Raw genomic sequence first — 26,668 nt, forward strand, 5'->3', positions numbered from 1 at the left:
TAAAAAATGGTCACATAGGGCCCTCAGGTTACCTTCCCTCACTCTGGTCAGGCCTATTACTTTTCCCACAGTGGGGGGATCTTCAAGGACTGGGCTTTCACGCAGGTGGACCGGCTGCTTTGGACCTATACAGCACCCAACAGCAATGTACGTAGTACGTATATGCACTGGTTTGAGCGCAGTCACAGCTTACAGGTCAGCAGCTTACAGGACAGTTAGTAGTATGTTTGATAGAAAAAATACACTAAATCTATCCTCTCTCCACAGAGAGGCATGTATCACCTGGGAATAGGAAAAAAAATGATGAAAGCATGGTAGGAGGTTGTTATAGGAGGGAAGGTCCTAAGTTTGAACATTTGCAAAGCCTCTTAAATGACCTTAAGGTGCAGCCATTATGATTAAAGATTAAAGCGTCCTGTATTGTACACTATAAAGAAAACATGTTGTAATGGCCACACAAATTAATCTACACACTACATAGCAAAGTTCTGAAATTCTATACACTTCTAAAAGTCAGAGAGCATCCAGACTCTATAAAATAAATGCACAAACACACACAACATTTACAGACCTTTCCACCCGTAAGGGCTTGAAGAACCTGAAGCGTACAAAGTCTCCTGCAGTTGGTGTGAATGCCCAGAAGAAGTCTTCCCTCAGGTAAGCCTTTTCCAAGGTAAAATGTTGGTAAGTTTTTAGGCTAGTGCTGACCTCAGCAGCTGGATTGACATGCTCCTTGCGTAGAGCTTGCTTCCCAAAATCTTTGTCCTAAATGAAACAGAAATATGAGATAATAAGAGGGACATCAGTAGCTCACTGGAGTTATCACTTGCTGATCTGAAGCATTTTTTTGCATGTACTAGCATTGGAAATAAAATTCATAACAGTATAGCAGTTGAATATGCTCGGTTCACACTGGGGTGACTCCCCTGACAAGTCACGCCCTATTTAGTGCAATGGAAAAGTTCAAATTGGAACAATTTAGAAAAAGGTTCCTGCACTACTTGGGGGCGTCTTCGGAGCGGCTTGCATTGGCTTCTATTAAAGAAGTCGTTGGCAAGCCGCACTGAAGTCATGCTGTATGGGGCAGCTTCAGAGCGGGGCTACTTTGAAACCGCCCCAGTGTGTACCGAGCCTTAATGGTCAACTTCTGGCTTCTTTACAGCCTCTGAAAGAGGTACATCCTTTCATCCTCTTCATGTACTGGTCATTATCAAGGCATCACATTCTTGCTCATAAAGTGTTCATGCATACCCCAATATTTAGACTGGTTAAATAGGAATATGATACCCTTGTGTGGCTTTGCAGTTGCAGCAGTAAGATAAAGAAAATTATTTTAAGACAGGACCCCCAGTGAGGAGTTCCCAAAAATAGAAATCAGGAGGATATCCTGTTTTAAAATACATCTAACTATAAAGAAGCAAAAACACTGCCATCCCTAAGGAAAGTTCTTACAGTTCTTCAATTACCATACCTTTAGCTTCTGAATTTTTCCTGCTAATGACGAGTGGGTCCCTACATGTTGAAACAATGAAGGTTTAAATCGGATCCGAAGGTTTGCTTTTTGCCGATCGCAATGTTTCTGAAAAATAAACATATACATTACATTTTAACACAGCACAGCTCCTACATATTTCAGCCACAGCACAAATAAACTAACAAAGCTACCCTACTATATAAAATTATTTTGTTGTCAGGAAGGAACCTGCTGTTCTTCGAATACTTTTTTGGGTCTGTGACTCTAAAGACCAAGGAAACTCCATTCGACCTAAAGTCTCTTTGTAGTTTAATTATAAATTGTAACCATACAGGTTATGGTGAGAAGGGAGTAAAGGAATCAAAACACCCTCTAATCGAATCAGTGCTTAGCACAGTAAAGCCTTACGCACCCATAATCATTTACAGACAAATTAATCACATCCCTGTTCATGTTTTACTGAAGACTACAGGAAGTATCTTGTACAGAGAATGAGTCCTAACAGATGGGGAATGAGGCAAGAGGGGACTGCATCCTCTTGCCTCAGACAGTCTGAAAGCAAATCAATCTGGCTGCAAGGAATCATAGTACAAGAATATAAAACTGGAATCAATATAAACTGAAAAGACGTTTTCAACTTTAGCATAGTGACACTATTTTCCAGGTATGCATTCAGTCAGTGGCGTAGTGTGGGGGGTGGCTGGGGGATCCATGGCCCTGGGCACAATATTTAGGGGGGGGGGCGCTTCCGGCGTCAGTGTCACTGTCCTTATTTTTGTACAGACCGTGTCACTCGCTCCGGCTGCCATGCTCAGGCTCAGCGATGGGCAGCGGGCGCCCTGTGATTGGGGCGAACGGGGTCATGTGCGGTGGCAGGGCTGGCCTGTCTGTGATCGCGGGTGGCACATGTGCAAACCGTTGCTCCTGGAGTCTCGCCTCTGGCTCGCTGTCGGAGCCGCTGCGTCACCGTCTTCTTCTCCTCCGCTCCGGACCGGATCTCCAATTTTCCTGTTGTGGCAGCCAGTCTGGCAGTGTGGCTGTGGCAGAGCAGATGGAAAATAAAAAAAAGCAGGGGAGACCTGAGAGTCATGTTTTTGGCTGGGGGGAGTGGACACAGTCTGGGGAGAGGGGACAGGCCTAGAGCAGCCAGCCAGAGCAGATGAGCAGTTAGAGTATGGGGTATGTTACAGGCTTGCAACAAGACCTGAGACCAGCATCTGCGCATGCCAATTTCTAACATATAAATTGAAAACGTCAGTTTTGATGAAACATATGTTGGTCGCGGCGTGCTGACGTCATCGGAAGGAGACTAAGGGCGGGCGGAAGAGCCGACCGGCCGGCGGCTTGCTACAGTATACGCTCTCCCTTCACTGATGCTTGCGAGTTTTTTTTCCTAATTTTTTACAATAAATCTGTCAGCTTTACCCTTTGGGGTGTTTGTAAATTTTATTTACACATGTAATCTGGGGATCGATGCCTATGCTGAGTGATCTCAATCCACCATCCTTGGCGGTCATCTGAATAATTGGGTTCTGAACACCAGACCATATACGATCTAGAACCATCCCCTGCTGATTGGCTACATTCATACCGGCATCTGGTAAGCGGTTGGCATTATTGGGTGATGGTGCTGTCTGCTATTGGTTCAGTCTGGTTAATTTCTGGATGGTCCATATATTTTCTATCCTGCTGCTTTTAATCTAATTTTGGTAAGCAGTTCGTACTATCGGTGGTGGTCATCATTTTGATATTTTATTTCGGCTAATATAATTATTTATCTGGTAAGCAGTTGGTACACTTGGTGGTGGGCTATTTGGTGTACTTTTCTGCACTATTCCTTTGGTCCTTTCACAATTTTTTGTGTGATTTCAACATACACACTTGCACTTTTGTGTTCCCTTTATGTTTACATAATTGTATCAGTATTACGCTATGGGACCACTTTTCTTTTTCCACATGTATTATCCAACACTGGTTGAGGTCCTATGATCCAGGTATTGGGAACACAGCGGATCATCAATCACGAGAGAGTCATTCCGGTGTTTTGAGAGTTAACCTTTGAAATTGGCTCATTATTCACCAATATCTGGTAAGCAGATTGTATCACCAGAGAAGGTCCTATAGTTGTCGAAGATCCGTGTATATTGAGGAATACACTTGTATCAAGAGACCGTTGGGACTTTATATACACGTGTGATCATAGCATGCATTATTGTTTTCAGCGCAGCTTGTTATAATTTATATACAGTTTTGGTGTTGTCACACTTGAAGCTGCTGCTTTTTTCTTTTACTTAGCGCGGTTATCCCTTCTTTTCCTTTTCCAATTTCTAACATGCCAAATGCCCTGAGGGACATGCATGGGGCATTACACAGCAGGATTATTTAACTGTTTAATAGTTAATCCTGCCTATGTAATGAATCCCTAAGGGCATTCGGCATGTAAGGTTTATCATTTAACCCCTTACATGCCAAATGCCCTGAGGGACATGCATTACATAGCAGGATTCCTCAATTAATCCCTTACATGCTGAATGCCCTGGCCTGAGGGACATGCATTACATAGCAGAATTTATCATTTAACCCCTTGCATGCCAAATGCTTGGTGGGAACAAATGCAGGAACATCACTCATCTCCATACATGCTAAATGCTTAGCAGGGACACAGGCAGTAACATCACTTAATGGTAAGTGATCCTGCCTGTGTCCTTGCCGACCATTCAGCATGTAAGGGGTTAAGTCTTAATCTCTTACATGCCTAATGCTCGTCAGGACGCAGGCAGGGCCACTGAACTCCTTATATGCATTTTGCATGCAGGAAGTTAAGTGATTGTGCCTGTGTTCTGTCGAGCATTTGGCATGTAAGTGAAGTGATGATCCTGTCTGTGTCCCCCAACGAGCATTCGGCATTTAAGGAGTTCAGTAAACCTAAATCCTGATTTAAAATATATTGGGTCTGGAATTTTAGTCTTTGCAGATGACACCAAGCTATGCAGTGGAATAAGGTCCCCACAGGTTGTCTCCAACTTACAAGCTGACCTCAATGCACTGTTTAATTGAGCGACTATGTGGGGTTTGATGAATGTAAAGTTATGCACTTGGGGGCTAAGAATATACATGCATCATACATACTAGGAGGAGAAGAACTGGGGTAATCCATAGTGGAGAAGGATCTGGGTGTTCTGGAAGATCATAAGCTTAATAATAGCATGCAATGCCAAGCTGCAGTTTCCAAAGCGAGCAAAGTCCTTTCTAGTATTAAAGTTTTGTTACCTCAATGCTTCATATTCCTGATATGTGGCTGCTGTACCATATACTTGTGTAAGAAAGTATCCTGTTCTCGTTGTATTGCTTCCTTTGTGTGAAATCCCTGATGTTCCTGCTAGTCCTTCTGCTTTCCTTTTAAAAACTGACCACACTGACCCACTCCTACACCTCCTGAACAGCCATTCGTTGGGATGCTCAGTGTAATGCTGTTTCTCCTCCTCTCAGCTCTTATGTTGGGGGTCAAAAGATAAGATATATTCAGCACAAATCTAAATAAATAGCTAATAGGTTTGCCAGCTGAACACTTCAAGGCTAAAACACAATACCATTACCACCTCCCGCCTGCTCTATAGCCGAAAGACGGCTACAGCGCAGGCTCTAATTTCCGGGAGGCCGTCTTTAAATGGCCTCCCAGTAACAGGCTCCCCGCACGCTCCCGCGCGCGCATCGGGGAAAATCTGTGTCGGCCGTGTCCCTTGGACACAGCCAATCACAGATCGTGGTGAATGGCCAATCACAGCGGCCATTTGCCACGCGATCGGAACATCCAATGAGAGATGATCTCAAATGTAAACATATGAGATCATCTCTCATTGCCAGCTCTCCTTCCTCACACAGAGACTGCGTGTGAGGAAGAGGAGAGCCGATCAGACACAGAGAAATGTAATCAGGGCACTGATCACTAGTGCCCTGATTACACAAGAGGTAAATAAAATGCCATAAGTGCCCACAGTGTCCGCCATCATTGCCCACAATCAGTGCCCATAGTGCTGCCAGTTAGTGCCCATCAGTGCCTGCTCATCTAGGCACTGATGGGCACTAACAGCACTATGGGCACTGAGTGTGGGCACTGATGGTGCTGCCCATCAGTGTTCATCAGTGCCGCCCAACAGTGCTCATCAGTGCCACCCGTCAGTGTCCATCAGTGCCGCCTCTCAGTGCCCAGCAGTGCCACCTCTCAGTGCCCAGCGGTGCCACCTCTCAGTGCCCAGCAGTGCCGCCTATCAGTGCTCATCAGTGCCCATCAGTGCGGCATATTAGTACCTCCTCATCAGTGCCACCTCATCAGTGCCCATAAGTGCCACCTCATTAGTGCCCATCAGTGCCGCCTCATCAGCGCACATCAGTGAAGGAGAAAAATGTATTTATTTTCAAAACTTACTCACAGAAAATAAGAAAAACTTTTTTTTTTCAAAATTTTCTGTCTTTTTTCTTTTTTTTTTTGTAAGAAATAAAAAACCCAGAGGTGATTAAATACCACCAAAAGAAAGCTCTATTTGTGTGAAAAAAATTATAAAAATTTCATATGGGTACAGTGTAGCATGACCGCGCAATTGTCATTCAAAGCGTGAGAGCACTGAAAGCTGAAAATTGGCCTGGGCAGGAAAGGGGTGAAAGTGCCCTGTAGGCAAGTGGTTAAAAATTCATATTATTATTCAAGTAGTGCAGCGCAAACAATAACATGAATATAAACTAGAAAATCCATAAGATCATAAATAAATCATTAAAAAGTCCATCTCATAAAAATCCACATATCCAAACCGCTGTGAATAAGTGCTTCCAACGGGGCATTCAGGCATTACTGTGAGAATCCTTCCACCACAAACATAAGCAGCCTCTCACCTTGCTAAGACCAAAAAGGTCTCAATACACCTTCCCCAATGGGGGTTACAAATTCTCCAGTAGGCGTTCACTAGTTGCGGTGACAGTCCGTCCGTAATCGGCTCCTCCGGGCTTCAATGTCCGACACTCACACAGGAACACAGAAAAATCCTCTCTGTTCTACCAACACGCTTCTCTACCACAGCCACATGCCTGAAAAACTCCCACCTGTAGAAGCAGCTAGTGGAAGGGACTCATTGAGTGCTAAAAGTCAACAGGTTAGGAGGTGCAAATGACTTGCCTTGCCCCGGGCATTGACAACCCACGCTACACCACTGCATTCAGTCGTTCTACATGCTGTTTGATGTCAATCTCTGAGCTATTCTACACATCATAAAAAAAATGCAGGACACAGCACCAATCCCTGAAAGCAGTATCTTTTCCATGACCCAATGACATGCGGTGACAAGCCTGTTAACATTTTGTTCATAATTATCAGGATTTAAAGGTATTACTTAGGCCCCTTTCACACATATGATCCGTTCAGTTCATCAGTTCAGTCATGTCAAAATGTATCAGTTTTCCATCCGTTTTTCATCCATTTTCATCCATTTTTCATCCGTTTTTCGTCAGTTGTCATCCGTTTTTCGTCAGTTGTTATCCGTTTTTCATCCGTTTTTCGTCAGTTGTTATCCGTTTTTCGTCAGTTGTTATCTATTTTTCATCCGTTGTCGTCCGTTTTTCATCCGTTGTCGTCCGTTTTTCATCCGTTGTCGTCCGTTTTTCATCCGTTGTCGTCCGTTTTTCATCCGTTGTCATCCGTTTTTCATCCGTTGTCATCCGTTTTTCGTCCGATCCGTTTTTTTGACGGATGAAAAATAGGGCATTCATCCGTTCAAATAAACGGACATTGACAGAAGCGGATGAAAACGGATGTTAACTGATGATCATCCGTTGTCATCCGTTTTTACATAGAGATACATTGATGTCCGTTTTTCATCCGTCAACGTATGGATGAAAAACGGACAAACGGACAGCATGTGTGAAAGGGGCCTTAACATCATAGAATTCGGTTTAAACTCAGAAAATGTATAACGGCAGCACACATCTCAAAATAGTTGGGACAGGGCAACAAAAAGCTGGCCAGTTAAGTGGTACTAGCAAGAAGGAGCTGGAAGAACATTTTGCAACTAGCTAGGTTAATTGACAACAGGTCAGTAACATAACTGGGTATAAAAAAAAGCATGTTAGAGAGTCTCAGAAGTAAAGATTAGAAGAGGTTCACTAATCTATAAAAAGCTGGGTCTAAAAATTGTTGAACAATTTCAGAATAGATTTTCTTAATTTAAACATTTAATACCTTCTATTTCTATTGTGAAAAAATATGGGTTTATGAGATTTGCAAACCACTGCATTCCCTTTTTATGTAGATTTTACAGTGTCCCAACTTTTTTGAAAACTGGGGTTGCATTTTTTTTTTTTTAATTTTTTTGCAGAAACAAGGAAAAATACGTTTTACTTTATATTTTAAAGCTTTTCCACCTCAATTATAGTGTGTTCCTTGTTCTAATGGTGTCTACATTTTTTGCCAGTATAAATCCTCACTTTCAAACAGAACAGCAGTGAAAAGCATTAGACACTATATATATAGATGTATGGCTTGTGTCAACGCTTGTGATGATGACATCAGTTTGAGATGCTTTTGAGATCATTCAGAAGTCAATGACAGGTACATTTAACCTGCAAGCTTGACCTCCTTCCTAAATCAAGCAGGTTCATTGAGATAAACTTGTATGAGAATGCAAAACTATCCTAAAGCGAAAAAAAAAAAAAAAAAATGACAGTTGGCACAGGCCCTTACAGTGTAGCTCTACTGCAGAAAATAATTAATTGCCTGGTTGCTACTCCCAGAGGTTGGATATGTACAAGAGGAGGGAGACCTTTTTTTCATTTCTCTACAAGGAAAGTGTACTACTGTAATGCCCTCTAAAGTGAAACTATAGTGTGACATGAGTTAGTACATTTTGAGCTAATAAATGAATTACCGGAAAGTCAGGTTTCAATATGAGTTTCAGTATATTATTTTCTGTGAAGTGGTTTCATTATGGTTTTATATATGCAGATTGGCAGGTTCTCCCGCTAAAGGCTATCTGCATGTCAGACAAGGGCAATCAGAATCCTAGCTGAAGGACTGCAAAAGTAAAAGATCACAAGATAAAAGACTGTTGTTTTCAGCCAATCTAAAATGAGAGAGAAGGACAGAAAAACACAATCTCTGTGTGATTATTCTAAACTATAAGCACTAAATGTGTGCACTAAATGGGAAAATATGATTGCCAAAGTACAGTACATACAGTATATAACTCATCTGAGGACCCATAGGAACAAGCCATTGGAAACGTAGGGTTATATCCCCAAACACAAGGGCTACTGACCTGACTAGCAATAGTAGGTCAACAACTTGTGGTGAGTGTCTTTATGGGAACACTGGAGAGACTGAGGAGTAAAGCACCTGTTTTGTTTACACCTGCACGGGCACTCTTTTTTTGGAAATGTTTACTTCAATGTATTCACTGTTTATGTGATTGATTACTTAGCCTTAATGTTATTTTGTATTGCTTTAGAATGTCTGATATGATTATGCTTTAGATTTTGTCTACACGGCATCACGGTTTGTCTATGAAATTTTCTTTTGTACTCAGTGTTTTGATTATTTAGCACTTGTTTTAATCCCCAGCAGCCAAAATCACAGGAATTAATAATTTACACATTTTATGCACTTTAACTTATTATTTCCTGGGTGCAAAATCTTTTAGTTTCTCTTAGTATATAAATTATGTGGAAACTAGGGGCATTGATGGAATTGTGAAAGACCTGAGGTACCCTTGTGCATCCAGACCAAAAGAATAAGGTGGTGAGTATAGAAACCTATGCTGACGTGTGTGTGTCCAATGGGTAGGTCTTAAAGGGGCATGGTTACATGAACCCTCAGCCTGCTACCTACAAAGAATGCTTTATTACTGTGGCACCAGCAAGAGTCTAACAAAAAAGTGCAAATCCCAGCACTTAACCACTTGCCGTCTGGAGCACTTTTGGCACTTTCATATATGTTATATAAGGTGAAATCAGAATTTGTTTTGCTAAAACACTTCCTAAAAGGCCCCAAACATAATTTCAAAAGCAGAGGCCCTGGAAAAAAAATGGAGACCATTGCAATTTGTACAGCCATTTATCAAATGCACATTTTTAGGAAAAAAATACAACAAAATGACGTTTATCGCACACAAATGCAATAGAATACCCATTTTGGTGGTAAAATATGAAAGCAAGATTGAAAATTGCGCATGCCTGTGAAATGGTGAAAAAATGTGATTTTTGTACTTACCATAAAATCCATTTCTCTGAGTTCATCGACAGACACAGTGCTCCATGAATCATAACTACTGGGTTATATTACAGGAGTAGGACTAGGTAGAACAAAAAACACCTGGCTACGCCCATGGGCCGTCTTCAGCTGGTATATAACCCCCCTCTCTGCTCTAGGTAATGAGTTTAGTAGCAAGCAGTATTAGAAGTATCAAAACTCCATAGAGGGGTGGGTGCTGTGTCTGTCGATGAACTCAGAGAAATGGATTTTACGGTAAGTACAAAAATCCCATTTTTGCTTTCGTTCATTGACGTACACAGCGCTCCATAAATCATAACTACTGGGACGTCCAAAAGCAGTGCCAAATGGAAAATGAGGGGTGGGGAAAATAACCCAAGGCTAAACGAGTTGAATGCCCTGTGACAAGGAAAGGTGGAACCTGACCTTTAATGGAATAGGCCTGAGTCACCATCTGTCTGATCCATCTGGAGATGGTATCCGAAGAAGCAGCCAGCCCTTTTCTTGGTCCCTCCGTAACCACAAAAAGCGAGTCTGACCTCCGAAAGGACTCAGGAGCTGCCAGATACACCTGAATCGCACAAACCACATCCAAGGTATGCAAAGCAAATTCCTTGGAATGAGCTGGCATGGGACACAAGGAAGGCAACACAATGTCCTCATCCAAATGGAATTTAGAGACAACTTTGGGCAGGAATGATGGACAGGGACGAAGAACTACTTTATCCCTTTCGACCTCTAGATAGGGACTGTGACAGGATAATGCCGCCAATTCCGATACCGAGGTATTAGCCAACAAGAATGTCACCTTCTGGGATAACGTATGCAAGGGAATCTCCCGAATATTCTCAAGTGGAGGTTTCTGGAGAACCAAATGTACTAAATTTAAATCCCATGGAGGCAAAAGAGACCGTACAGATGGAGCCACAAGTCGAACCCCCTGAATGAAGGTATGAATTAAAGAGTGTGTGTCTAGGGGTCCCTGAAAAATGATTGCCAGGGCAGACACCCAGCCCTTTATGGTACTCAAGGCCAACTTCTGAATAACGCCTTGTTGAAGAAAGGTTAAGATCTTAGCCACAGAAAAGGATCAAGGATGAGCACCAATCGACTCACACCGAGAAATGTACGCTTTCCATGTATGATGGTATATCTTGCTGGAAGACTACTTCCTCGCCTTCATCATAGTAGGGATCACTGATCCAGACAGACCTCTATCCCTCAGTACCTGGCTTTCAATAGCTTAGCCATTAAAACTAGCGACTGTAAAGCAAGATGGTAGATCAGCCCTTGGGTCAACTGGTCTTCTCTGAGAGGAAGCCCCCAAGGGATGTTTATGGCCACCAGACTGATTGAAAGATCCTCACCCCTGATTCTTCGCAGGAATTACGGAAGAAGCCTGAGCCACGGATGATACTGGCCTTACCGTGGCCCTTGAATGCATGTGGTGTCTGCCAGAGGACCCCATGAGCTTGCCACAAGCCTCTGTATCCTCCTGTGGAGCCAAACCTGCTAAAGGAGCTGCATGTAGGACTGTGTAAACAGAACTGACTTGAAGGTGGATACCATCTGACTCAGAACCTGTATGCAAAATGGGAGAGAGAACTATCTGTGTAACAGCAGCTGGTGAATCACGGCCTGTGGTTCTTGAAGTTTGTCCAGAGGAGGGACCACCCTGGACAGAATTAGAATCAGACCTAGGTAAATCAATTTCTGGACAGGGATAGGGGGAACCTTAGGTAGTTCGGACATCACCTGATCCTTTGCAGGAATTAAATCTGCACAAGGAGACTCAGGACCTAAAAAAAACTCAAAAGGACAAGCTTTGTCCCCCTTTCTGGGTACCCCCAAAAGAATAATTTTGTGGATCCCCTTGACGCTCACAAAGGAGGTCCAGGAGGATGGAATCCAACGAAGATGTGCCCCCACCCCAATAATAAGTGAGGGCAGAACTTCATGCTGAAGGAGTCTTGTCTGCGGATCTGGAGAAGCTAGCTCTAGGCTTACCAGACCAAGGATGCTTGGAACTTTCCTGGGAAGATTTTAAAGATCTATCTCCTTTATTCTCCGTCCCAGAAGCACAAAATTTTCTATGTGCTGAGAAGGAGGGCCCCCGTCGGCTTCCTCCCTTTCCTAGACTATGGAAGGAAGGTACTCTCCCCCCATGATACCCTTAATGATGTCATCCAGGGTAGCCCCAAACAGGCAATCGCCTTGAAAGGTCAGATCAATGAGAGCTTTCTTAGAGGCTTGGTTTGCGGACTAATTCTTAGGTCACACCACACGCCTAATCACCACTGCAGAAAGTTTGGACAGCACAGGAGCTGTATCCAAAGCTGCATCACAAATAAACTGCAGCCCATCTACCAACTAGTCCGCTAAATCAACATAATCAGCGGATACCTACTCACCCCCACCAGGCTCTGGTGCAAAAGGTTGGCCCATTCAGTTAGGGTCTGAGACACCAGGGCTGAGGAAAAAACTGGCCACAATGTTGAACCAGCCATAGTAAACCTGCTGCATGCCACAGCCTCAGCTTTCCTGTCAGCCAGGTACTTAAAGAACGGGCATTCCTCTACTGGGATCATAATAGCTTTGTTCAACCTGGAAGCAGGAGGAATCACCACTGGTGGAATAGTCCACTTTTTTAAAAGTGACTCCTCAATAGGATAACGTACAGAAAAAAATTTGGGGACCACCAAGGGTAATTTTGGTTGTTCCCATTCCTTACAGGAAAACCTGTCAAAATAAGGCACATAAGGAAACACATTTGGAGTGCGAGGTGACTTATGCGTTACAAACAACACAGCCACGCCCGTAGCTACATCAGCCGCATCCTCCATTTTTAAAGTCTCACACACTGCAGTGATGAGAGCAACTAGCAGCTACTACCTTTTTAATTTGCTGCTGCGACCATGGAGGAATCATCTTCACTATCAGATGGATCTAGGGGTGTGATATTAAGCCCCCCTGGACGGGACGCGTCCACAGCGGCATCAGGCTCAGAATCAGATGAGACAGACTGAGCAGGGAAAGGCGGGGGACACTTCCTCCTGGGACTTTGCCCACACGCCACTTTCGCCCGGGACACTAAGGACTGCAGGACCACTGTCAGTGCAACCATGAGAAGCTGGAGTTTCCAAGGGACCTGCCACCTCCATGAGGGGGTCATTGGTGGAGATGTGACCCTGAGGCTCCATAAGGAAAAGAAGACATTGCAGTACTCCACTAAAGGATCCCCCCAAGGCTCAGGGTACCTTCCAGCAGAGAGGGAGAGATAACAGGGACGCCCAAGGACTCACCCTACCGATCGGAGGAGCGCAGAAAAATTCGGACCCAGCATCACCATGGACACCATCCTTGTTCATATGTCCCAGGCACAGGAAGAGGAAACTGACCGCCAGCTGGAGACCAGCCAGACTAAGGGAAAATGGCCCGGGACATCATCGGGCTACACAAATATGGCTGCCAACTGGAGACCAGCCAGACTAAGGTAAAATGGACGCCATCAGCTACAGCATGCTGCCAGGATCTTTCCTGCTCCCTCTGCAAGGGGACCTACTCCTGAAGGTAGGACACACATTCGGGGAGACTTCACTGTGCACTCTGCACTGGGATTTTTAAGGATGGGAGGAGGGAACCTGCAGGCATTCCAACCATCCCGGAGGTTACCTGCGTCCACTCCAAAAAAATCGCCAAAAGGGGATAGGGGGGACTGTTCTTACCCTTCCATGGTGCAGGTAACGCTCCAGACAGAATCCTTGCCATTGAAGTAGGGGAGAGGTCGACCAAGGGACCGCTGCGACTCAGAACCAAGCCTGGTTGTATGCGACCCTGTGAGGCATTTAACTCATGGGCCAACCTAGTGCGTAGCTGCGGTCTGCACACGCTCGCTGGCCTATGGGGACCACTGGATCTAGATTATCCAGCCCATGGCCCAGCCCAACAGTTGATTGTAGATCTTCCAAGAGAAAAAACAAAAGAGATGTAAGGAAGGAGAAAAAAATTGCTAAGACCAGAGATCTCAGCCGGGAGTCTAGGTCCCTACTCCTGACTAGACAGATTAAAACTGATTACCAAGAGCAGAGAGGGGGGTTATATACCAAGCTGAGGATTGTTCATGGGCATAGCCAGGTGTTTTTTGTTCTGCCTAGTCCTTCTGCTGGAGGAGGCAATATAATCCAGTAGTTATGATTTATGGAGCGATGTGTCCGTCGATGAACGAAAGAGAAACTATGGTACCTAAAATTGTTCATAGGTGAATAACATTCTTTACAGGATATCAGTTTAGAGTTAAACACAAACTATGGCACTAGAATTGCTGCTCTCACTCCAAAGTTCATGGCGATACCTCTCATGTGTGGTACAATCACTGTTATGAATGTGTGCTGGACCTATGTGGACGTTTGCATTTGCGAGTGAGCCTCGGGGTGACGGGAGTGCTTAAAATTTTTTAAATAATATTTTTACTTGAATCTTTATTTTTTAACACTTTTATACATTCTTGGTATCTGAGGTCTGAGAAGAGGAGCAAGTCAACAGTTGCAGTGCAAATAGGGGACTGTAGTGCCGAACAAAAAAAGGCAGTTACAGCATCAGACTCAGGGCACTCCACAAGAGATGCAAGAGATTAGGCAGACATGTTGACTTACACTTCTAAAAATAAAGAAAGAAATTATAAAATAGGCTTCATTTTACTGCTTTCCTGCCACTGACGTATAGCATTTGGCTTCATTCTGGACTCTGACCAGCCAGGGGATATGCTGGCTGGTCACTTGGATCTTCTGTTGGGACAGGAGACCCGGGCAGAGCGGTGAGACAGGAAGGGGGGATGTCCTTATGATAAAAGGCCGAGTGGCTGCTAAGCAGCATCGGTTGTTATCATCAGGAAGCCGACCGCCGGCCCAAAAAAACGGTACCGGGGTGATGCCTTTAGCTGCAGGCATTACCCCAGTAAACCACTTCTTGAAGCTGACGTACAGGTATGTTGGTTTGGGAGAAGAGGTTAAAATGTACAAATATGTGTTATGCGTTCACTCAATATAATTTTAACTTTTAGATTTAGTAGGAATTTTGTAAGTTATGTTGTGTCTGTGTGCGCTAATAATAATTTTAGTGTGTTCTTAGTTTGATTAACATTTGCGTAATTATTGCGTGACCTAAAAAATCTGTAATACCATCCTTTTATTCTACCAGTCTTATGCTTTTAAAAAACGTCTAAGTGAAGAAGGTATAAGTGAAAAATGGTAACCTCTAGATTTTAAGAGTAAAGCTCCTTTCACACGGGCGGTGCGCCCAACGGAGTCCGTTCTGCTCAGCAGGGGATCGATCCGCCGATCCCCGCTGAGCAGGCAGGTGACAGCTCTGTCTCCGCTATGTGTGCAGAAATGGAGCTGTCAGATTCCCACTGTCCTCTACGGGTAGATCGGATGAGAATGGACCGCCTGTCCGTTCTCATCCGATCCCATCCGATGCGATCCTCCAGACGGATGGAAAATAGGGTTTCAATCCATCCAGATTTGACGGACAGGATTGGATTGGATAGCAGCGTGTGTCAGCAGAGATGTCTCCGCTGACACCCGCTGCCCTAAGGATGCATGGAGCATCCAATCCGGTCCGCCTGAAAAACTGAAAGGAGCCTATGTTGCTTTTTACAGTTTTGCATACCTTCGATTTTTACCATTTCACAAAAAGGCAGTTCAAGATTTACAAATATTTGTTATGTATTAACTTAAAACAGTTTTTGTGTCTGCTAATAATGATTTTAGGGTATTTTTGACTATATACATTAAGGCAACCACTCTGGGATCTAAAAAATGAATCGTTTGTGCAGTGGGGGTCTTTTCCAAACTCCAAAAGCTGTAACTGAAAAATACAAACTTCCAAATTTATAAAGCAAGTTGCTTATTTCTATTTGTTGACATTTCGTAAATTATGTTGTGTTTGTGAGCAATAATAGTAATTTTAGGAGTTGGTTCACACTATGGAGACACGACTCTGTACTACTTCGGGGGCGACTTGTGAAGTCCCGTGCACCGCGACTTCGGCGCGGCTTGCACGGGCTTCATATAATGAATGTCTATGCAAGTCGCTCCGAGGTCGCCCCGAAGTAGTACAGGACCCTTTTTCTAAGTCGGAGTGACTTGTGTCGCTCCTATTAGAACGGGTCCTGTAGCAGACAATGGACCGCGAGGGACGGCGACTTGTCGCGGCAGTGTGAATCGAGTCTAAGAGCTTTGTTTGTTTTTTAAGAAACATTGGTGTATGGTCTGACAGGCTGACCCCCACCCCTTCAACCTCTGCAGCAATGTTGGCAGCACTCATACGTCTATTTCCCAAAGACCAGTGGTGTAGCGTGGGGGGCGCGGAGGGGGCCTGTGGCACCGGGCGCAAAATTTAGGGGGGGGCGAAATCCCGCACCACCGTGTCACTCCCGAGCCGCTATGGTGTCATCGCGCTCCAGGCCGCCATGTCCTCTGTCAGGCTGTGGCCTGTTATTGGGCGAATAGGGTCATGTGCGGCAGCAGGGGGCCTGGCCTGTCTCAGATCCTGGGTAGTACATGCGCACGGGATGCTCCGGGAGTCCCGCCTCCGCCTCTGAATGTGAACTGCGAAGGTATTCTCCTCCTCCTCTCCTCAAGCCTGGATCTCAGGTAAGTCAGCAGCCACACAGCCAGACAGAGTGAGTTAGGGGAGAGCAGTTAGGGTCACGCTGTGTAGTTCAGTATAGGAATACTGTAGGTAGGACAGTGTACTTTATTGTTTGGTGTAGTGGGAAGTGTAGTGTAGTGGGCAGTGTAGTTTAGTGTAGTGGGCAGTGTAGTATAGTGGGTAGTGTAGCGGGCAGTGTAGTGGGCAGTGTAGTGTAGTGGGTGGTGTAGTGGGCAGTGTAGTGGGTGGTGTAGTGGGCAGTGTAGTGGGCAGTGTAGTGGGCATTGTAGTGGGTAGTGTAGTGGGCAGTGTAGTGGGCAGTGTAAGGTAGTGGGCAGTGTAGTGTAGTGTAGTGGGTAGTGTAGTGGGCAGTGTAGTGTAGTGGGTAGTGTAGTGGGCAGTGTAGTGGGAAGTGTAGTGGGCAGTGTAGTGTAGTGGGCAGTGTAGTGGGTAGTGTAGTGGGCAGTGTAGTGGGTAGTGTAGTGGGTAGTGTAGTGGGCAGTGTAGTGTAGTGGGTAGTGTAGTGGGAAGTGTAGTGTAGTGGGTAGTGTAGTGGGCAGTGTAGTGGGTAGTGTAGTGGGCAGTGTAGTGTTATGGGTAGTGTAGTGGGCAGTGTAGTGTAGTGGGCAGTGTAGTGGGCAGTGTAGTGGGTATTGTAGTAGGCAGTGTAGTGTAGTGTAGTGGGTAGTGTAGTGGGCAGTGTAGTGTAGTGGGTAGTGTAGTGTAGTGGGTAGTGTAGTGGGCAGTGTAGTGTAGTGGGTAGTGGGCAGTGTAGTGTTGTGTAGTGGGTAGTGTAGTGGGCAGTGTAGTGTAGTGGGTAGTGTAGTGGGCAGTGTAGTGTAGTGGGTAGTGTAGTCGGCAGTGTAGTGGGCAGTGTAGTGTAGTGTAGTTGGCAGTGCAGTATAATGCAGTGTAGTGGGCAGTGTAGTGTAGCGGGCAGTGTAGTGGGCAGTGTAGTGTAGTGGGCAGTGTAGTGTAGTGGGCAGTGTAGTGTAGTGGTCAGTGTAGTGTAGTGGGCAGTGTAGTGTAGTGGGAAGTGTAGTGGGCAGTGTAGTGTAGTGGGAAGTGTAGTGGGCAGTGTAGTGTAGTGGAGTGTAGTGGGCAGTGCAGTGTAGTTGGCAGTGTAGTGTATTGTAATTGGCAGTGTAGTGTAGTGTGTAGTGTAATGGACAGTATAGTGTAGTGGACAGTGTCGTGTACTACTACACTGACACTACACTACTATACTGACCACTACACTGTCCGCTACACGACACTGCCGAACTACACTACACTACACTGCCCACTACACTACGCTGCCCACTACACTACGCTGCCCACTACACTGCACTACACTGGCCACTACACTGTTCGGGCTGGTAAGTGTAGTGTGGTAGACAGTGTAGTGTAGTGGTCATCGTAGTGTAATGGTGTAAGATTCCGGTACCTCCGGTACCCTTAATCACCACTTTTCTCTGTAATGCGTCCCACCTTGCTCTTCAGGTGGTACGCATATACCTTTAAGAACGATGATGTCACTGCTGAGCGCCGCAGAGCGGCTATTTCAACCGCCGGCGGTCTCACTCACATTGTTCGTTCAACCTGCCTTGTTATCCACATGCTTTCAAGCCTGTCTCTCGATCGGAGCCTCCAGCTATTCCCTTTACCTGGAGCAGACTGGAACCTCGCTACTGATCCCTGTATCTCGCTACCGGATCATTCCTATCTACTGGACCTCTCTAACTACTAACATTACAAGTGATAAGTACCCCGCAGGGGAACCCTCCATAACCTTATTGCACTATCTACCTATGCACATTAAGGACTGTTACTACCTATCCATACTATCCTATCATCTGCACTGTTACATAGATTGCTAGCTCTTCAGCCTACTACCATTTATCATCTGCACTGCTGCATAGATTGCTAGCTCTCCTGTCTACTACTATCTATCCTTGCACTGGGTTAATCTATCCTGTATTTGTCATCTGCTGTCCTCACCACCTGTTAGCATACTCGATACTAACCTATCTGCATTCCTAAATACCATCTTGAACTCTCCTATACAAAACCTATTAAGCGATTACCATCCTTGTCACTGTTCACACCTGTCCCTTCAGCACATCACCTTCATACTATCATATACATACTATCACTCCAGGAACATCTCATTGAGTGTGTATATATCTGTATGTTGAAGCTGACAGGCCCACGGTGATGAGTCCTGGAGAGTTGGATCTGGTATTCAACACATCTCTACATGACTACTGAGTGGAGATTTTGCAGCTGTAAATCCAGCCTATACTAAAAACGCAGGAGCGTTACAGATTGAACGAACCATAAATATGGATTCAGCAGTATTACCCACTCAAGTGACACAATTAACACAACAAGTAAAAGCGTTAATACTTGCTCTGACTGACGTACAAGAAAAGAATCAGACTCTGACACAGCAGGTAACCCAGCTCTCACGGCTTACTGCTATTCAGCCTCCTGAACCTAAAATAAACCCTCCTCTATGTTTACAGGTGATCGGAAAAAATTTAGTGAATTCAAAAACGCATGTCAATTGCTTTTTTTGTTAAAACCTCGTACATACCCCACTGATCAAATAAAAGTCTGTACCGTTATTTCATACCTGACGGGTGATCCACGGGCCTGGGCAGACTCTCTCTTTGAGAGTAATGATCAGATTCTCAACACCTATTCCTTATTCCTAGCGGAACTCGCTAGTTTATACGATGACCCCAATAGGCAGAGTACTGCTGATATTCAGTTGAGGGCCTTAAAACAAGGAAGGAGACCTGTAGAAGACTTTGTATCTGAGTTCAAAAGATGGACCCTTGATTCAGGGTGGAATGACACATCTTTGCGAACTCAATTCAGACTCGGGTTATCGGAAGCTGTTAAAGACGAGCTCGCCCGAGCGGATTTACCTGGCACCTTGGAGGCCTTGATACAACTTAGTATCAACATCGACAGACGACTGCGAGAAAGAAGGGCTGAAAAGATGGGAATGCCATTGTCTAGTCCTTCTCAGATTTCGGCCGTTGACCCTACTCCCATGGATGTAGGAACCATACGCCCACCTTTAACGACTACTGAACGAGCTAGAAGAACATCCAGAAATCTCTGCATGTACTGCGCATCCTCGGATCATTTGATAAACACCTGTCCCCTTGTCCGCAAAAAAGAGGGTGAGTGTTCACATGTCTTGCTGGGAGGATTAATGACTTCCTTCTCTAACCCCTATCTTTTTGTTCATTTAATATTACAGTGGGACCAAACTAGGATCACCACCAAGGCTATGGTCGACACTGGATCTTGTGGAAACTATATTGATACACGCTTTGTTACCTTAAATAAAATACCTATTATTTCAAAATCTAAGCCTGTTTCTGTTAGTTTCATTAATGGTATTCCACTGTCTTCTGGTCCAATCACCAACCAGACTCAGGCACTCCTTGCCACTACCAACGAATCACATGTGGAAACCATCACCTTTGACATACTATCCTCACCCCATTTTCCTATTATTTTGGGACTTCCCTGGTTACACACACACCAACCAATCATAGATTGGAAAAAACAGACTTTCTCATGAACTTTCTCATCTCAAGGAATACTTGGATGAGAATTTGACAAAAGGGTTCATTAGACCCTCTACTTCCTCCACTGCTGCAGGACTTTTTTTTGTCCGCAATAAGGATTCCAGTCTCAGGCCGATTATCGATTATAGGCAATTAAACACGATTACGATAAAGGATCGCTATCCTTTGCCGCTCATCCCTGAACTTAATGAACAGGTGCGTGGGGCTACTTATTTCACCAAATTAGACCTGAAAGGGGCATACAACCTAATCTGAATCCGTGACGGGGATGAGTGGAAAACAGCATTCAGAACCAGATACGGACTATTCGAATACCTTGTGATGCCATTCGGGCTATGTAATGCTCCCGCAGCTTTCCAAAGATTCATAAACGACATCTTTAGAGACTTACTTGATGTCTGTGTTGTAGTATACCTAGACGATATACTTATTTATTCTCGATCTATGCCTGAACACATAAAACATGTAAGACTTGTGTTGTCCAGACTGCTCTCACACAGACTATATGTGAAATTAAAAAAATGTCTATTTCATAAAGAAGAAATATTATTTCTAGGATACTACATATCCAAAACTGGAATTAAGATGGATATGAGTAAGATATCCTGTATTCAAGACTGGCCTATACCAACAACTCGTAAGGCCCTACAGCGATTCCTTGGATTCTCAAACTTCTATAGGAAGTTCATCAAGAACTTTTCCGCTATTGTTAGACCTCTCACACAACTGACAAGTATAAAAAAAAACATTCAAATGGTCAGAAGAAGCAAATCAAGCTTTCTGCTTGTTAAAATCAAGCTTTACTTCTGCTCCCATACTACGCCATCCAGACCCATCCCTCCAATATATTCTAGAGGTAGATGCGTCAAATATGACAGTAGGAGCAGTTCTCTCCCAACGACCAACAAACACTTCATCACTTCACCCAGTTGCTTTCTTTTCAAAATCACTAAGCAGCCCAGAGGTGAATTACCCAGTGGGTGAAAAGGAGTTGCTTGCCATAAAACTGGCACTGGAGAATTGGCGACATCTGCTCGAAGGTACCCAGTTACCAATACTCATATATACAGATCATAAAAACCTTCAATACCTCCAGACTAACAAGACTCTATCCCACCGGCAGGTACGATGGTCATTATTCTTTTTAAGATTTAATTTCCTAGTGACCTACACGCCTGCAGACAAAAATAAAAAAGCGGATGCGCTATCACGATTAACCGAAGATAACTACGCCGAAATCCCTTCCATTCCCATAATACCCTATGAACGCATTATTGGTGTTGTCCGTTCCTTGAAGGAAGAGATTTTGCACAGTATAAGAATGGATTCACCTCCACCACAACTAAGTACTGATGCAGAAGGCTTCCTCTATTACAATGACAAACTCTACATACCCCCTACTATGCGCACCAAGATTTTGGAGTTATCGCATGATGTGCCCATGGCAGGACATATGGGTATAACGAAAACCTTTAATTTGCTCACCAGGCAGTTTTGGTGGCCTGATATGAAGACGTCTGTACAAAAATTTGTTTCTTCATGTGACATCTGTGCAAGGTCCAAAATTGACACTACAAAACCATCTGGACTACTTTGTAGTCTACCAATACCCCAGGTTCCATGGGAAGTTGTATCCTTAGACTTCATAGTAGAACTACCACCCTCTAAAGGATTTAATACCATCCTAGTGTCAGTGGACCACTTGACAAAGATGGCACATTTCATTGCTATCCGTAGACTACCTTCATCTAAACAAACAGCAGAACTACTGATGAAACATGTGTTTAAGTTGCATGGAATTCCAAAAACTCTTTTGTCCGACCGTGGTTCACAATTCATCTCTAAATTTTGGCAAGCACTTTGTCAAATTTTACGCATTGAGCGAAAGCTCACTTCTCCCTACCATCCTCAGACCAACGGACAGACTGAAAGAGTCAACCAGTGCATTGAGCAATATCTATGTTGCTACACATCATACTTGCAGGATGATTGGGTGGATCTCCTTCCTCTAGCAGAATTTGCTTACAACAACGCAACCCACAGTACCACGAAGCAAAGTCTGTTCTACTTGAACTTTGGGTTTCATCCCACTCTTCTTCCACCACGCATCCTGCCATCGAGTAACCCAGTAGCCTCGGATTACCTTACCCAAATAAAAGACTCTTTGGGCTTACTCAATACCACTATATCACACGCTCACAGTCAACAAAAAAAGTACTACGACCTTCGTAGAAGACCTTCTCCTCAGTATGCTATTGGGGACCTTGTTTGGCAATCGACAAAGAACTTAAGATTAAAAATCCCTAGCAAGAAGCTTGGACCTTTATTTTTGGGACCCTTCCCAATTAAAAAACTTATCGGAAAAGCTGCAATACAGCTCACCCTACCAGCAGATCTCAAGATCCATCCCATCTTCCGTGTGTCGCTACTGAAGCCCCATGTTCCTAACCAAGGAATAAGGCCTACCATCTTGCCCCCACCTCCAATACAAGTTGAAGGCGGAGAAGAGTATGAGATCAAGGAAATTTTGGATTCTCGCATCCATAGAGGAAGACTCCAGTATCTCATAAGATGGAAGAACTATGGACCCCAAGACGACACCTGGCTAGATACCTCTGATATTCATGCGCCTAAACTTATACGGAACTTTCACTCGAACCTGTCCTATAGGCCTTCCGGAGCCGGCCTTAAGGGGGGGGTACTGTAAGATTCCGGTACCTCCGGTACCCTTAATCACCACTTTTCTCTGTAATGCGTCCCACCTTTCTCTTCAGGTGGTACACATATACCTTTAAGAACGATGATGTCACTGCTGAGCGCCGCAGAGCGGCTATTTCAACCGCCGGCGGTCTCACTCACATTGTTCGTTCAACCTGCCTTGTTATCCACATGCTTTCAAGCCTGTCTCTCGATCGGAGCCTCCAGCTATTCCCTTTACCTGGAGCAGACCGGAACCTCGCTACTGATCCCTGTATCTCGCTACCGAATCATTCCTATCTACTGGACCTCTCTAACTACTAACATTACAAGTGATAAGTACCCCGCAGGGGAACCCTCCATAACCTTATTGCACTATCTACCTATGCACATTAAGGACTGTTACTACCTATCCATACTATCCTATCATCTGCACTGTTACATAGATTGCTAGCTCTTCAGCCTACTACCATCTATCATCTGCACTGCTGCATAGATTGCTAGCTCTCCTGTCTACTACTATCTATCCTTGCACTTGGTTAATCTATCCTGTATTTGTCATCTGCTGTCCTCACCACCTGTTAGCATACTCGATACTAACCTATATGCATTCCTAAATACCATCTTGAACCATCCTTGTCACTGTTCACACCTGTCCCTTCAGCACATCACCTTCATACTATCATATACATACTATCACTCCAGGAACATCTCATTGAGTGTGTATATATCTGTATGTTGAAGCTGACAGGCCCACGGTGATGAGTCCTGGAGAGTTGGATCTGGTATTCAACACATCTCTACATGACTACTGAGTGGAGATTTTGCAGCTGTAAATCCAGCCTATACTAAAAACGCAGGAGCGTTACAAATGGATAGTGTAGTGTAGTGGACAGTGTAGTGTAGTGGACAGGTAGGTCAGTGTAGTGGTCAGTTTAGGAATCAGGTAGGTCAGTGTAGTGGTCAGTGTAGGAATCAGGCTGGTCACTAATACTGTAGCAAGGGACTCAGGGAGTGCTAAAAGTCCGCAGGTTGGGGGGGCGCAAATTACTTGCCTTGCCCCGGGCGCTGACAACCCATGCTACACACTGCCAAAGACAACCTCTGGATATGATGCTGAGCACGTGCACTCAACTTCTTTAGCCGACATATCCCAGGCCTGTTCTGAGTGGAACCTGTCCTGTTAACCCGCTGTACGGTCTTGGCCACCGTGCCGCAGCTCAGTTTCAGGGTCTTGGCAATCTTCTTTTAGCCTAGGCCATCTTTATGTAGAGCAACAATTCTTTTTTTCAGATCCTCAGAGAGTTCTTTGCCATGAGGTGCCATTTTGAACTTCCAGCGACCAGTAAGAGCTTGAGAGTGATAACACCAAATTTAACACATCTGCTTCCTATTCACACCTGAGACCTTGTAACACTAAGGCCCCTTTCACACTGTCCGTCCGTAGGACGGACTCCATTTATCTCAGCGGGGGATCGATCTGCCAATCCCCCACTGAGCAGGAGGATGACAGCTGTTCTCAGCGCTGTGTGCAGAGACAAGGCTGTCAGTTCACCATACATCTCTATGGGGGAATCGGATGGGAACGGACCGTCTGTCCGTTCTCATCCGATCCCATCCGATCCGATGGACGGATGGAAAATAGGGTTTCCATCCGTCCAGATTTGACAGATCGGATGTCAGCGGACATGTCTCCGCTGACATCCGATGCCCCATAGGGATGTATGGGGGGACCATTCAGATCCACCAAAAAAACGGACAGGCGGATCTGAACAGAGCCCTTACAAGTCACATGACAGCGGGGAGGAAAAATGGCTAATTGGGCCCAATTTTGACATTTTCACTTAGGGGTGTACTCACTTTTGTTGCCAGCGGTTTAGACATTAATGGCTGTGTGTGGAGTTATTTTCAGGGGACAGCAAATTTACCCTGTTATACAAGCTGTACACTCACTACTTTACATTGTAGCAAAGTGTCATTTCTTCAGTGTTGTCACAAGAAAAGATATAATCAAATATTTACAAAAATGTGAGGGACATAACTCACTTTTGAGAGATACTGTACATATGTTTTGAATTTGTTTTATTCATATAAAATCCTGATTTTACATATAATCCTGAAGTTTTCATGTTACTGCATTTGGAATGAAAAACGAAAGTCCAGCACTACCTCTGGATGTGACTGCCCTGTAGACAGAAAATCTAGACAACTAATTTCTGCTAGCAGAAAGGCGTAAGGGGTGTGTCCTCCTTTGACTGTTTGAATGATTCATTTAGATCTAGTCACAACTGTATTTGGGTCTATTGGTTACATAGTAATAAAGCGGCTTTCTGAATGTAGACTACTACACACCGCCTGTTGGCTAGTATAATATTCTATTACAATAATATAGTATACTATACTAATACAATCATTTACATAGAGTTCCTAAAACGTTAAAGTATATCTAATGGGAAAGTCTTTTTTTGTTTTAGTTTTGATAGAGTAGGGAATGGTTAAAACTACACAGTTTTTGCACTCCGTGTCCCATTAAAGATACAAAATTAAGTTAGAGAAATTTTACAAGCAGTGGAAATCTCCTTTTTGACATTTGTCCCATAAACAGATGAACCAGAGCTTAGTAAATGAGGGAAGCTCTGCTCATTTACATCATCCACTCGAGTACAAGCACAATTTTATTTTTTTCCTTGCAAGTGACTGGGTATTCCTTGAAAAGTGAAGCTTCACTTCATTGAAGCTGGCCATACATGATCCAGTTTTTTTTGTTCCGCCAGTCTGTCAGTCTGCCGATCAGTAGGTCGACTTCTGTTCAACCTCAGTGGCCACACATGGATCAAAATTCGGCCGGTTCCTGTAATATTGGCTAAATTTTGATGGATGTATGGCCAGCTTTACTAAGCTTTAGAGTGCAACTGACCTTGCAAAGTGCACAGCCTATTTGCTTTTTTTTTTTTTTAAACAGTGATGTTTATTGAAGTTTCAACATTATACAACAAAAATAATAATAAAGAGGACTGTGCAACTACAGCAAAATCACATTGGAGCAAGGTTCAACAGAGTGCATGGGTAGTGAACAATACAAATGATGCCGTGGGTCAGTAATCATAGGTAAAGATTGCTCATAGCATAACATACTAACATTCCTAAACACATGTATCCGGGCTCTGTATCCATCTATCCCAAATTTTGTAAAATTTAAGGGGACAACCCCTGTGCTTATATAAAAGCCTATGAAAGGGGATAACAGTATTGACGTCCCGTTTCCACATGTTAAAGTCATGTGGGTGTTCCCGCATCCACTTTCTGGCAATTGGTTTTCTAGCGATGAATAGTGTTTCCTGCAAGAATATTGTTAGAAATATATCCATGTCTTCGTCCGGATATATACCGAGAAGACATTGCTTGGGGGCCAGCTGGAGGGGTGATCCCATTTTGTCATGGAGAAAAGTGACTATCTGTTGCCAAAATCCTTGGAGTTGGGGACAACTCCAAATCAGATGGGAAAAGTTACCTGGCTCAATGCGACACATTGGGCAACTAGAGTCGAAGCCACTCCGGTATCTTTCGCCAGCCTGTGGGGCGTGAAGTAGGATTGGTGAATTATGAAAACCTGGGTAAGTCAGTCAGATAGTCTAGAGCAGTGGTCCTCAACACCGGTCCTCGGGGCCCACTAACAGGCCAGATTTTAAGTATTACCTTGGGGAGAAGCAATCATTGAACAGCAAATGAGATCACCTGTGATGTAATTTAGTTATGTTGCAAACCTGGCCTGTTAGTGGGCCCGAGGACCGGAGTTGAGGACCACTGGCCTAGAGGATACTTTCTGGCATGTCTCGAGTGCCTCACCCCACTCCTCATCCTCCATTTCCCCGACGTCGTGCTCCCAGTGAGCTTTAAGGACGTAAGCTATAGTGGTGGAAGAGGGCGAGTGAAGCTCTGTATAGAACATGGAAATCAGATGCCTGGGGTCAGTCCTCAACACAGGAAGCGTTATTAGAAAATTGA

General features: G+C 44.4%; 1 protein-coding gene across 1 annotated transcript in view; it reads right to left on the reverse strand.

Annotated features, from left to right (window-relative positions):
- MGAT4B (alpha-1,3-mannosyl-glycoprotein 4-beta-N-acetylglucosaminyltransferase B) overlaps nt 1-26,668 on the reverse strand; it is an 832,974-nt gene that overhangs the window by 113,811 nt on the left and 692,495 nt on the right. Inside the window, exons 10-11 of the mRNA XM_082253133.1 lie at nt 1,472-1,579; nt 572-765 (exon numbers count right to left, since the gene is read on the reverse strand). Of these exons, the coding sequence (XP_082109259.1) occupies nt 572-765; nt 1,472-1,579 (302 nt within the window). The remainder of the gene's footprint in view (nt 1-571; nt 766-1,471; nt 1,580-26,668) is intronic.

This window comes from Pelophylax lessonae, assembly GCF_965119305.1.
Source record: "Pelophylax lessonae genome assembly, chromosome: 4".
Classification (NCBI taxonomy): Eukaryota; Metazoa; Chordata; class Amphibia; order Anura; family Ranidae; genus Pelophylax; species Pelophylax lessonae.